The following is a 14285-nucleotide window of genomic DNA, read 5'->3' on the forward strand; positions in this document are numbered from 1 at the left end:
CAACAAAGTAGCAAGACGACTGCCAGCAACATTGTAGCACCTAATCCTGCCGGCTTTCTCAATTGTTTCCAGGTGGTGCATGCTCTGGGGGTAGCCTTCCTTCACCCTGCACCAGAAGCTCTGAAGAAATCTCCAGTGGGTCGACTGAATCTTCCCCCTGCTAACGCAGGCACCAAAAGACTGCATCACTGGTCCTCTGGGTCCCCTCTCATCCTGACGAGCGTGGTCCCTGGAACACAGCAACTCTGTCCAAGTGACTCCCACAGTCCAGTGACTCTTCAGTCCAAGTTTGGTGGAGGTAAGTCCTGGCCTCCCCACGCTAGACTGCAAAGCTGTGTACCGCGTGATTTGTAGCTGCTCCGGCTCCTTTGCACTCTTCCAGGATTTCCTTCGTGCACAGCCTAGCCTGGGTCCCCAGCACTCCGTCCTGCAGTGCACAACCCTCTGAGCTGGCCTCCGACGTCGTGGGACCCCCTTTTGTAACTTTGCGTGGACTTCGGTTCACTATTCTTCTAAGTGCCTGTTGGGGTACTTCTGTGGGTGCTGCCTGCTTCTGTGAGGGCTCTCTGAGTTGCTGAGCGCCCCCTCTGTCTCGTCCTCCAAAAGGCGACATCCTGGTCCTCAGCAGCACCCAAAAACCTCTACCGCGACCCTTGCAGCTAGAAAGGCTTGTTTGCGGTATTTCTGCGTGGGAACACCTCTGCAAGCTTCATCGCGACGTGGGACATCTGTCATCCAAGAAGTTCCTAGTCCTCTTCTTTCTTGCAGAACTCCAAGCTTCTTCCAACCCGAGGCAGCTTCCTTGCACCTTCATCCGGGGTTTCCTGGGCTCCTGCCCCCCCTGGACACTGTCGCGACTATTGGACTTGGTCCGTTGCCTTGCAGGTCCTCAGGTCCAGAAATCCATTGTCAGTGCACTGCTGGTGTTTGTTGTTCTTGCAGAATCCCCCTATCACGACTATTGTGCTCTTTTGGGGTAGTAGGTGCACTTTACTCCTACTTTTCAGGGTCTTGGGGTGGGGTATCTTAGGCACCCTGACAGTTTTCTTACAGTCCCAGCGACCCTCTACAAGCTCCCATAGGTCTGGGGTCCAATCATGATTTGCATTCTACTTTTGGAGTATATGGTTTGTGTTGCCCCTAGACCTATGCTTACCTATTGTAATTCTACACCGTTTGCATTACTTTTCTGACTCTTACTTACCTATTTGTGGTTTGTGTTTTCTTATGATATTGTGCATATGATATACGTGGTATAGTAGGAGCTTTGCATGTCTCCTAGTTCAGCCTAAGCTGCTTTGCCATAGCTACTTTCTATCAGCCTAAGCTGCTAGAAACACCTCTTCTACACTAATAAGGGATAACTGGACCTGGCACAAGGTGTAAGTACATTTGTTACCCACTACAAGCCAGGCCAGCCTCCTACATGTGGTTCTTATTATCCAGTCTTGCTCATGAATGCTGAACTAAAATAAAATTTTGGCAAAAACCCTGACTGTTCACTCAGTCAAAGTAATGCACCCCAACAAAAATGGCTTCATGCCGTTGAGGGTGATTATACATCGTATGTGGAAGCTTGCAATTGACCATGGCACATGCAGACATTTTATCCAGGCCCTTGCTGATCCTATTCATTACATTTGAAAAGGTGTTTGACTCCTGAGTTCGGACTAACTTTATCAAGTCCTTGAGCGAGCATATTTGGGTCCGAGGATTAAATCACATAGGAAACTCCTCTACACAAACCTGTGTGCATGTTAATGGGGTGCTGTCTCCGACTTGTGCCATTGAATACTTTGTATGCCAAAGTTGTCCTCTATCCCAGTTAGTAGTTGCGTTAGTCATCGATACACTGGCACTTGGATCAGAATGAATGGACTGATACAGAGACTTCCTTGGGGCAAAGGAGAGATGACCTCATACCTCTGTTTGCTTTGATTTGCTTTTGTGTCAGGTTCTTGAGGGAAACCGATCAGAAGATAATGGAGATTCTTAAGGAGACTGGAGCAATCGTGGGGATGTTGGATGACTGGAACAAGCAATAATCTACCCCTTACAAGAGGAGCTAGCAGTGAATTGGCAAACTCAATTGACAATAGCCCTTGACAGATTTAAGTGTTCAGGATACATGTTACTAATAACTTCCAATGAAATAGAGCTGGCATCTGTCCTGATGTCTACCCACAGCTATCTACTTAAACTTCCACCCTGTTGCTGTTGTGGCTAGGGGTTCTATTTAACATGGTCTCTCATCTGAAGCTGCTTCGTGATTTACAGTATTATCCCTTTGAACATCCAGATCTTCTTCCAGATTTACATGAACACTCTAGAACTTTTGGGTGAGTGCATAGGACTCCCTGTATCGCATATGATAAATATGTCTAATCCTAGTATGACACATCATAGCTGATGTGCAAATATATTATTGGGTGGCTCAATAACCTGTGCCCAGTGTGCATTAGTTGGTTTTACGGGCAAAAAGGACAGTGTCACTAGGGTGGAGTTGGCTGAGATGATGCAATCAGTCCTTCTTTCTATCCTCTACTGTGCCCCTAAGCCTTCTGCCCTATCCTAAATTGTCCGTTTGGCTATTGAATGCTGAAATATGGCTCTCCAGTGCAGTGCACTGGCTTAAATTGTTTGATGATTGGGAAACTGCTCTGGTATGCGTTGTGGTTAACTCAAGTTGACTAACCAAACTGATTCTCACAGCAGAATTCCATAGGAATATCTGGGGTGAGGGATATTTGCGACCATAACCAAATGGAGTTGTTTCTAGACCTGTCCCAATAATTTGATACACACAAGTCCCATTTCTTCACTTGTTGTCAACTGAGGTATATAATAAAAGGGCATCAAAAAGAACTAGCAGACTTTCCCGCCCATTAGAAGCATGACTGACAATAAGCCCACTGGATAGGGGAAACCCTTGCAGGCAAACAGAACCCAGGAATTTCATGTCCTTGATAGGTTACTGGAAGTGAAGATTATCTTTGGCCCCTTGAATGACAGTGACTGGCGAGAGGCAAGAAAAATGCATCTGGGGAACTAAGGATCTTTGATACGTTCAGGTAGAATCGTTTTTTTTTTTTACATTTCATGCCTGAATGCCTTTGGAAAGTGAATAACCTCTCCTCCCTGCAGTGCTTCAGATGCCAGACTTGCAATGGAGACATCCATGAGGCTTGTAGGTATGGGAGATGCAGACTATAGTCAGTCCTTCATCTCCCTATTGGCTTAGCCCACAAATTGGCATTGGTGGGAATTATCCCATGTGGTGCCTATACACTTGTTGGACTGGGTTTTCTTCTAGCCAAGAATAACCTTGATAGACACTGGAAGTCTGTCTCAGTTCTGCACTTTTGAAAGTGGCTCCAGAGAATAGATAGGTGTGCTGTGCTTGAAAAACCTTTGTAGCAGGCAAGATGTTGCCCAGAAGAATCCATAGATCTGGGTGCTTTGGTGGACCCACTTCGAGATCCGATTGTACCCATGTAATTGTGAAGAATTTACCTACTGCTATAACACTGTATGTTATCACTCTGTATACATTGTACCTTTTGCCATTTTCTAAGCATTTCATGTGTTGCTGTGACTTATTGTTCATTTATGCCCGATCATCGAACAAATAACAATTAAAGTGCTGTATAAAAATACAAGTGGTTGGCCTGAACTGCTTATAGTAATTTAACTTTTTAGTTTCCTCTAGAGCTCTAGGCACATATGAAAAAAATGGTTGTGATATTTATTGCGAAATGTTTCAAAAGATTATTGCTACAAGTTGCCTGAAATGTAAGTTTTTAAAAAATTGATTTTCATGAATACCAGCAGTCAGTCATAATTTCACTGTGGACACGATCAGTAATGAAATTAATGTAGTACCCCGCTTTCATTTTCTTAGATACATAAGAACAAACATAGATAACAGAATGTTTACTTATGAAAGTAGCACAAATTCTTTAAAATGCAGCATCTTCTGAGAATGTGATTACACACCAATTGCAGCAGGGGAGGTGGTCCATTATGGGCAGTAATTTCCTTAAAAGATTGTATTTGATACTCATGACTAAATGTTTTTAAGTTGTTTGAATTTGAAAATATCTTCAACTTTTACAGGTTTCAGAAGGTTTGGCTTTTTTGCACAGCAGTGTGAAAATGGTTCATGCTAACATTTGTCCTGAAAACATTATTTTGAATAAGAGCGGAGCATGGAAGATAATGGGATTCGATTTCTGTATCCCAACTATAAATCCTTCTGATCAAGAGGTATTTATTTTTGTTTCCTTGTGCAACCTAAAATTAACCAATATTCTCCTGGAACATATTTTAGAAATGTGTTAAATACCTTGAAGATATGGCTGGAAATGAAATGGCACACATGATGACATTTTGTGATTATGGTTTGAAACCTCCAGATTAAAATAATTAATGATGGGGCATATTTAATATTTAAGAGATGTGTTGTGAAGTCCGTTCACCGGTTGTCAGCTATTACTTAAACAAAATAAAATAAAACACACACACACACACTCTCTCTGTGAAGCAATGTCCAGTCATGGTTCCCACCACTATGACCTACCTCCTGCCCTCATCTATAAAGCTATCATTGTGGTGCAAGGGGAGACTTTTCTGTATCATGTGTGTGTGTGTGTGTGTGTGTGTATGTATGTATGTGGCCTTCATGAGAATAAGTATTGTAACTAGAAAAAATCTATTGGGGCGCTAGGTGGATGGAAATGTAGGGGAGTTGCCAGGGGGTAGGTGTGTCTCCTGAAGAAATGGAATTTTCATGTCTTGTCGATTTAGGTAGGGAAGCACTTGCTTGACTTTGTGGGGGTTGTTAAGTCCTCTTACATTCCAACAACAAGAAGGTGATTTTAGCAGTGTGGTCAGATCAAATTCATGATGTTGTCATCTAATAGTGGGTATGTGGGTATGTACGTGCATGAAGATAATAGAGGCTCCACTCTGTTAATCAAACATAGCGAACATAAACAAACCCCATAGCAAACCCCAACTCCCCCCTCCCACACTAGCTACATCTTTACCAGAGAATACCATAAGCAGCACCAAACAACACACAAACCCCAGCAGGTTCTCAGTGGGTATACACCATGTGATGTAAGCAACACTACAGCGATCAGGCCCCATTTGAGATTGAAGCATAATAATGGTAGCTTAGGAATTCGACATTAAATGGAGGGACAATGGAGGTAAAACAACAGCTGGGCATATGTAAAGTTCTGCTGAGCAAGTGGCTGAATAAGGAGCTGTTTGAGCAATGGAGGGACAGTCCAAGGCACGGGTTGAAGAGTAACAAGAGAGTGGTGGGCCTTTTCCCGACGAAGATAGTTGTGAAACTTTAGCAATCAACAGTTCAGTCAGTAGTTGTTCTTCAAACTGGTCTGGTCGGCCCAGGGCAGTGGATTCCGGGCGGGATCTTGCCTCTAAGTCCTCATTCTTAGCCACCACAGCCTTGAAGTGTTTTTCAACTCTTTCCAGCTATTCCTTAGTCATTGCTGCACAGTCCTCCAGGGCTCATAAACACTCCTCCGTTCTGTCTAGCCTGACATTTTGTCAATCCAGGCACTCCCCCATGCAATCAAACCTACTGGTGAGTGACTTAAAGCAGGTCTCTATGGAGTGAAAGTCCACATGCAGCTCTGCCATAATGGCTGCCATCCCGGTCAAGTGTTCCGGGTCCATGTTATCGGTAGCGCCATCCCCCATCTCTGCCTGGCTGTCTTAATGCCCAGCTGTTTTATGACACTTGAATGGGAGCTTCTGCTGTTTTAGGTTACTCCACACCATCGTGAAAGGGCCTTGTGCCATGTATGTGGACAAGCGAGTCCTAGAGTATTGAATTTGCAAGGATAAACAGCGTGGCCTGGTCTTGATATCTCACCTTTGTCTCTTGTTTTTTGGATAGCACCACATAGAAGGCAGATTGTGCCCCAGCAGACACAACCGATAAAACAGTTCTCAGGGGAGCTCGCAGGCACATATTCAATCCGGTTGGTGACTGGGAAACTGGTTAGGGCACCGGATCAGGCGATACACCACAGGCCGGTCGCAAAAAACGTGGACCTTAGGGAAGCGTCTGGGGCCCCACCACTTATCCTATCTCCCCTGCGGTACACAGCGATGAGGGTTTGAGGGGGGTGCCTGTCACCCCACTCCCCCAAGCATATGGTGGTTCGGCCTATAGACCCGTGGTGTGGGCCCCTAGAGGAGATCGAGCCCTTCGCCCGTTCAGCTGGAATGCTCCTTGTGTGCCTGACCAGTAGCCAGGATGAGGTGCAGTGTAGGAGTAAGCCAGACATTCAGAAACAGTAGCGGGGGTCAGGTGCAGTCTCCATTCTTACTCTGCCATATGGGTGCCACGCTCGCAGTTGGACAGGGGTGCATACCAGCCCACGCTGGCAGTTGAATCCGGGCCCTGCTGAGGACCTCTGCACCCGCCTCTGCTCCTCAGGACAGCAACTCTTTGTGTGGAGTAGTGCCAAAAGCTTAGCAAGGCCCTGCAGTCTCAGAACTCAGGCTCACCCAGGGCCCCTCTCACTGCTGGGACTTCCAGGTGAGCACTGAGCGGCCACCCGTCTGTCTGAAATCCGCTCTGTGCATGCGGACCGGCTCCCCCAATCCACCACATTACATGACCCCTTTTGTGGGATTTAGGCTTGTGTAGCGGTGGCCGCAGATGCAATTTTAAGCCCATTTCCGGCTAATGAAGGGCCCGATGAGCCAGAGCTTTATTGCCGTCCTGCTTGCACGCCCTGGTCACCAACCGCCTCAACTATGTCAAAGCTGTCTACGCCAGAGTGTCCTCCCAGCTACTTAAAAGGCTCCTGACTCTACGGAACACTACAGTCAGACTCCTCTTCAACCCCCCCCAAGCATCACCCTGCACCTCAGGAACCTTCACTGGCTCCAGAAGAGATGGCAATTCAAAATCCTCTCACTCGCATACAAGGCTCTCCACAACGTAGGACCATCCTACATCAACCATGGGCAGCAGCCAAGTCCTGGAACAGACTGCCCCTCCACCTCCCAGCAGCTCTTTCCCTGGTGGACTTCAGAAGAAGACTCAAGACATGGCTTTTTGACAGAGACACAGCACACTCAGTGCCCAAATATCCTCAGAGGTAATAGTTCTGCGCTTTACATATGCTATGACTGATTGATTGACTGCCATGCTGCCATCTTGGTCACCGTCATGGCCATGCCACTTTCAGTTACTTAATATGGAACACCCTACACCATCACCAACACTTTGAAGCTGCTTTCCTCAAATGTCTGTTTTTCTAACAAATACTTTTTCAAAGGATAGGATAAGCACAGTGAGATCCCCTCGGAATTAGAAAGTGACATAACCTTTTGCCATGTTTATAGCAAGCTCTTTAAGCATAGCATTAGCTAATGTTGTCCTTTCTGAGATGAAAAAAAACCATGAGCCTTTCAGTATTCCAGGCTCAGTATTACAGATTTAGATTGGTAAAATGCCATCCAAGTCAACGGAATGAATAATAGCAAACCCTGACATTTCATTTTAGTTAGAGCTCTTCTGGGAGGTATAGCTTTGTCCAAACACAAAGATGCACCTAATGTAAGTCAAGACAGTACACTTTCAGGCTTAGCGTGCTACAAAAATGATGCCAAAAAGAAGCATAGTTCTCTGGTTAGTTTTAGGTGGAGAGCAGTTCTTTAATACGGAACACCCTACAGCAACAAGCCTTTGTCAAGTAAGTGCACTATCTCCCAAACAAACATTAGAACTACCTGTGAATGGGCGTCCTGCTTTGTCCATGGTACCTTCTCCTCCCACCAGCCCTTAAATAGATTAATAAAGCTGTAGGAGAAGCAGGTACCCATGGCAGTCCTGGATATTTGGCAGTAATAAGTTTTTCTTGATTACGTTTTTGAGTAAGGAGATGTTGTGATTCCATGCGTACTTCCCAGTGCGAGGTGGGACTTAAGGCAAATATAGTCGTTGTCACGTATAATGTTTTTACTTTATATAAGAATAATGTATTCTTTTATGACAAAATACACTGGTATATACAGTTCAGACTGATTGAGAATTGTAATTAATTTCCATGTAGTTTCCCTTATAGCTGAAAACACCAGGTGCAGCAAGAGTTCATGTAATATTTTTTCTATGTTCATTATTGGGTATTCAATGTTTTGTTGGGAATTAGAGCGCTTACTTGACAAAGTCTTGTTTACAAGCCAAAACGTGTTGTGTGGCACTGAAATAAATGGGTGAATTGCTGCTTTGCAGTGGCAGTACTTTGGGTGTTGAGTATTATTGACAGAATGCACATCCCCCACTGGCGCATGTGCCACAGTGGAAGAGATGAGATATATATATATATATATGTTCAATGGCATGTGTAGCTGCAGATACACATGCTGTGCATTATCCTGCCATCTAGTGTTGGGCTCGGAGTGTTACAATTTGTTTTTCTTCGACGAAGTCTTTTCGAGTCATGAGACCGAGGGACTCCTCCCTTTCGGCTCCATTGCGCATGGGCGTCGACTCCATCTTAGATTGTTTTCTTTCCGCCATCGGGTTCGGACGTGTTCCTCTTCGCTCCGTATTTCGAATCGGGAAAGTTAGCTAAATGTCGAAAATTCGGCGGTATTGTTCGCGCTCGGTACCGTTTTAGTGTTAGCTTATCGACACCTATAGTAGAAGCGCTCCGGCAGCCCTTTGGGGCTTCCGCTCTTTAGCGGGCCTGGTCGGCCCGACCACGTCCATCATCGAAACTAATGGACCGGACCCCCTTCCTCTTCTGTCCGAAGTGCAACGCGAAGTATCCTTATACAGACCAACACTTGGTCTGTAATCTGTGTCTATCACCGGAACACAGGGAGGATACTTGTGAGGCCTGTCGGGCATTTCGATCAAAAAACACCCTACGCGATCGAAGAGCCATAAGACTACAAATGGCGTCGACACCAAGAGAACAGCTCGACGTCGAAGAGGAGGAAAGAATCTCCATCTAGGGAATGGACTCAGATGACTCCGAAAGTGAGCGACCTGCGACAACGCAGAAAACTGTGAGTAAAACTGCCCCGTCCAAGCCTCACTCCAAGATCGTAAAGGCCAAGGGGATGCCACCGACAGCAGGCCATGGCTTAACCCATCGAAAAGACGGTGACCAAACATCGGCACCGAAAAAGGCCAAACAACTGCCGAAGACATCTGACTCCGGTCGAGATTCAGGCTCCGAACGATCTCGGCACCTAGAGTTCGACTCGCCCAAGGTGAAAAAAGTTACCTCGGAACCGAAAAAGACTGTTTTGAAACCTTCGCTACCAAAAAAAGCAGCCTCGGAGCCGAAATTAGGCTCTTACACGGAAGAGCAAGGACTTTCCGGCCAAATGCATGAACATAGATTTGAGCAGGAAATAGGTATGGGGGAACCATACCCAAAGGAGGCTGCATATCCAGAAAGAGACTGGAAAAATACAAACTCTTCCTCCAATTAAAATCAAAAGAAAGCTGGCATTTCATGAGTCAGAAATGCAGCCGAAGGCAAAGGTGGCAAGAGATAAAACACCACCACCAAGGTTTTTGCCACAGCCTTCTCCACTACATCCACCACAGCTGTCCCCGGTAACAACACCGCCAATGCAGTCACCGACACATACAGGGATGACGCAGGATGATCCGGATGCATGGGACTTATATGATGCCCCGGTATCCGACAACAGTCCAGATTGTTACCCAACAAGGCCGTCACCTCCAGAGGACAGTACTGCATACACGCAGGTACTATCAAGGGCAGCTACGTTCCACAATGTAGCAATGCATTCGGAGTCAATTGAGGATGATTTCCTATTCAATACCTTGGCATCCACCCACACTTCCTATCAAAGTCTGCCAATGCTCCCAGGCATGCTCAAGCACGCAAAACAGGTCTTCCAGGAACCAGTGAAAGGAAGGGCTATCACGCCTAGGGTGGAGAAAAAATACAAACCTCCCCCAACGGACCCTGTGTTTATACACAGCAACTGACACCAGATTCGGTGGTTGTGGGAGCAGCAAGAAAGAGGGCAAACTCTCAATCATCAGGAGACGCACCACTGCCTGACAGAGACTAGGAAGTTTGATGCAGTGGGCAAACAAGTGGCAGCTCAGGCAGCCAATCAATGGCGGATCGCAAACTCGCAAGCCCTACTGGCTCGCTACGACAGGGCACACTGGGACGAGATGCAACACATTATACAGCACTTGCCCAAAGAACACCAGAAATGTGCCCAACAGGTTGTTGAAGAAGGACAAGCAATATCCAACAACCAGATAAGGTCCGCATTAGACTCGGCAGACACAGCAGCACGGACAGTCAACACTGCGGTAACCATTCGCAGGCAAGCATGGTTACGGAGCTCAGGATTCAAACCATAAATCCAGCAAGCTTTGTTAAACATGCCTTTTAACCAGGAACAATTGTTTGGGCCGGAGGTGGACACAGCAATTGAGAAATTAAAGAAGGACACAGACACGGCCAAAGCCATGGGCGCGCTCTTCTCCCCACAAAGCAGAGGCACATTTAGAAAGCCACAATTTAGAGGGGGGTTTCGTATGCAAACACCAGAGCCTTCCACCTCGCAAACCAGACCCACCTATCAGGGTCAATACCAGAGAGGAGGGTTTCGAGGTTCATATAGGGGTGGACAATTCCCAAGAGCAAGGGGAAAATTCCAAAGCCCTAAAACAAGTCAAACCAAACAGTGACTTCAATGTCACAAAACCCCAACACTTAACACCAGTGGGGGGGAGACTTACTGCATACTACAAAAGCTGGACACACATAACTACGGACGCATGGGTCCTAGCCATTATCCAACATGGTTATTGCATAGAATTCATAAATTTCCCGCCAGATGTGCCCCCAAGAGCACACAATATGTCCAAACAACACTTAGACCTGTTACAACTAGATGTCCAATCATTATTACAAAAACAAGCAATAGAGTTAGTACCCAACCATCAAAAAGGAACAGATGTCTACTCACTATATTTCTTAATTCCAAAGAAAGGCAAAACGTTGAGACCCATATTAGACCTCAGAACGCTGAATCTCTTCATCAAATCAGATCACTTCCACATGGTAACACTTCAAGACGTGGTTCCCTTGCTCAAAAAACAGGACTACATGTCAACGTTCGATCCCAAGGATGCATACTTTCACATACCCATACATCCTTTGCACAGAAAATACTTAAGGTTTGTAATACACGGCGTGCACTATCAATTCAAGGTGTTACCGTTCGGGATAACAACAGCCCCAAGGGTATTCACAAAATGCCTTGCAGTAGTAGCCGCTCATATAAGGAGACAGCACATGCACGTATTCCCATACTTAGACAATTGGTTAATAAAAACCAGCACTCAACAACAGTGTCTTCTTCACACGCAATACGTTATAGAAACTCTACACAAACTAGGGTTTTCTATAAATTACCAAAAATCACATCTGCAGCCATCCCAGATACAACAATACTTGGAAGCAACACTCAACACACAAAAAGTGATTGCCGCACCAAGTCCACAAAGGGTACAAGCGTTTCAGAATATTACATTAAACATACAGCCAAACCAACACTACCAAGTAAGGTTTGTAATGAAACTTCTAGGCATGATGTCCTCATGCATAGCCATTGTCCCAAACGCAAGATTACACATGCGGCGCTTACAACAGTGCCTAGCAAAACAATGGACGCAAGCACAGGGTCAACTCCAAGATCTAGTGTTGATAGACCGCCAAACACACTTCTCGCTTCAATGCTGGAATCCTATAAATTTAAACCAAGGGCGGCCATTCCAAGACCCAGTGCCTCAAGACGTGATCACAACAGATGCTTCCATGATAGGGTGGGGAGCACACCTCAACCAGCACAGCATTCAGGGACAATGGGACAAACAACAAAAACAACTGCACTTAAACCAGTTAGAACTGTGGGCAGTGTTTCTAGCATTAAAAGCATTTCAACCACTGATAGCCCACAAACACATTCTTGTCAAAACGACAACATGGCGACAATGTATTAGCTCAACAAACAAGAAGGGACACACTCGTCACAACTGTGCCTCTTAGCACAGAAAATTTGGCATTGGGCAATTCACAATCACATTCGCCTAATAGCACAATACATCCCAGGCATTCAGAACCAGTTAGCCGACAATCTCAGTCGAGATCACCAACAGACACACGAATGGGAAATTCATCCCCAGATCCTACAAGATTACTTTCTACGCTGGGGAACACCAAAAATAGACCTATTCGCAACAAAAGAAAACGCAAAATGCCAAAACTTCACGTCCAGGTACCCACACCCTCAGTCCAAGGGCAATGCATTATGGATCAGTTGGTCAGGGATATTTGCTTACGCTTTTCCCCCTCTCCCACTCATTCCTTATCTGGTAAACAAACTAAGTCAAAACAAACTCAAACTAATACTTATAGCACCAACCTGGGCTCGCCAACCGTGGTACACAACACTGCTAGATTTATCAGTAGTACCTCACATCAAGTTACCGAACAGGCCAGACCTGCTAACACAACACAAACAGCAGGTCAGACACCTGAATCCAGCATCGCTCAAACTAGCAATCTGGCTCCTGAAGTCTTAGAATTTGGACACTTAGACCTTACACAAGAATGTATGGAGGTCATTAAACAAGCTAGAAAACCTACTACAAGACACTGTTATGCTAACAAATGGAAAAGATTTGTTTACTGCTGCCACAATAATCAAATTCAACCACTACATGCTTCCGCAAAGGACATTGTAAGTTACTTATTACACTTACAAAAGTCTAAACTAGCATTCTCTTCTATTAAAATACATTTCACAGCAATATCTGCCTATCTGCAGATTACACATTCAACATCGCTTTTTAGAATCCCAGTCATCAAAGCATTTATGGATGGATTAAAAAGAATCATACCCTCGAGAACACCACCAGTATCTTAGTGGAACCTTAATATTATATTAACACGACTCATGGGACCAACATTTGAACCCATGCACTCTTGTGAAATGCAATACTTAACTTGGAAGGTAGGCTTTCTAATAGCTATCACATCACTTAGAAGAGTAAGTGAGATACAAGCATTTACTATATAAGAACCCTTTATACAAATACATAAACATAAAGTGGTTCTTCGTACAAATCCCAAATTCTTACCAAAGGTTATATCACCATTACACCTAAACCAAACAGTGGAACTCCCAGTCTTCTTTCCACAACCAGACTCAGTAGCCGAAAGAGCTTTACATACATTAGACATAAAAAGAGCACTAATGTATTACATTGACAGAACAAAAAAGTTTCGTAAAACAAAACAATTGTTTGTAGCCTTCCAGAAACCTCATGCAGGTAATCCTATATCCAAGCAAAGCATTGCCAGATGGATAGTGACATGTATTCAAACTTGCTATATTAAAGCAAAAAGAGATCTACCTATTACACCAAGAGCGCATTCCACTAGGAAAAAAGGCGCCACAATGGCTTTTCTAGGAAATATACCTATGACAGAAATTTGTAAGGCAACCACATGGTCTACGCCTCATACATTCACAAAACATTACTGTGTAGATGTGTTAACAACACAACAAGCCACAGTAGGACAGGCTGTATTAAGAACATTATTTCAGACAACTTCAACTCCTACATGCTAAGCCACCGCTTTTTGGGGGAGATTACTGCTTATTAGTCTATGCACAGAATGTGTATCTGCAGCTACACATGCCATAGAACGGAAAATGTCACTTACCCAGTGTACATCTGTTCGTGGCATGAGACGCTGCAGATTCACATGCGCCCTCCCCGGGAGCCTGTAGCCGTTATAAGTTGAATGAAAATTGTAAATTTGTAAATAAATACTATTTTAATACACATTATGTACGTACATACTTACTCCATTGCATGGGCACATTTAGTATATTCACAACTCCTACCTCACCCTCTGCGGGGAAAACAATCTAAGATGGAGTCGATGCCCATGCGCAATGGAGCCGAAAGGGAGGAGACCCTCGGTCTTGTGACTCGAAAAGATTTCTTCGAAGAAAAACAACTTGTAACACTCCGAGCCCAACACTAGATGGCAGGATAATGCACAGCATGTGAATCTGCAGCGTCTTATGCCACGAACAGATGCACACTGGGTAAGTGACATTTTCCATATATATATATATATATATATATATATATATATATATATGTATGTAATATCTGGGGTAATTAGTAGTGCATGGCGAGGGGTAGAGTT

General features: G+C 44.8%; 1 protein-coding gene across 2 annotated transcripts in view; it reads left to right on the forward strand.

Moving 5' to 3' along the window:
* Window positions 1-14285, forward strand: part of SCYL2 (SCY1 like pseudokinase 2) — a 349357-nt gene that overhangs the window by 44641 nt on the left and 290431 nt on the right. For both annotated transcript variants that reach the window (XM_069229600.1, XM_069229599.1), the window contains one exon: window positions 4117-4266. In XM_069229600.1, the coding sequence (XP_069085701.1) occupies window positions 4117-4266 (150 nt within the window). The remainder of the gene's footprint in view (window positions 1-4116; window positions 4267-14285) is intronic.

This window comes from Pleurodeles waltl, chromosome 4_1, assembly GCF_031143425.1.
Source record: "Pleurodeles waltl isolate 20211129_DDA chromosome 4_1, aPleWal1.hap1.20221129, whole genome shotgun sequence".
Classification (NCBI taxonomy): Eukaryota; Metazoa; Chordata; class Amphibia; order Caudata; family Salamandridae; genus Pleurodeles; species Pleurodeles waltl.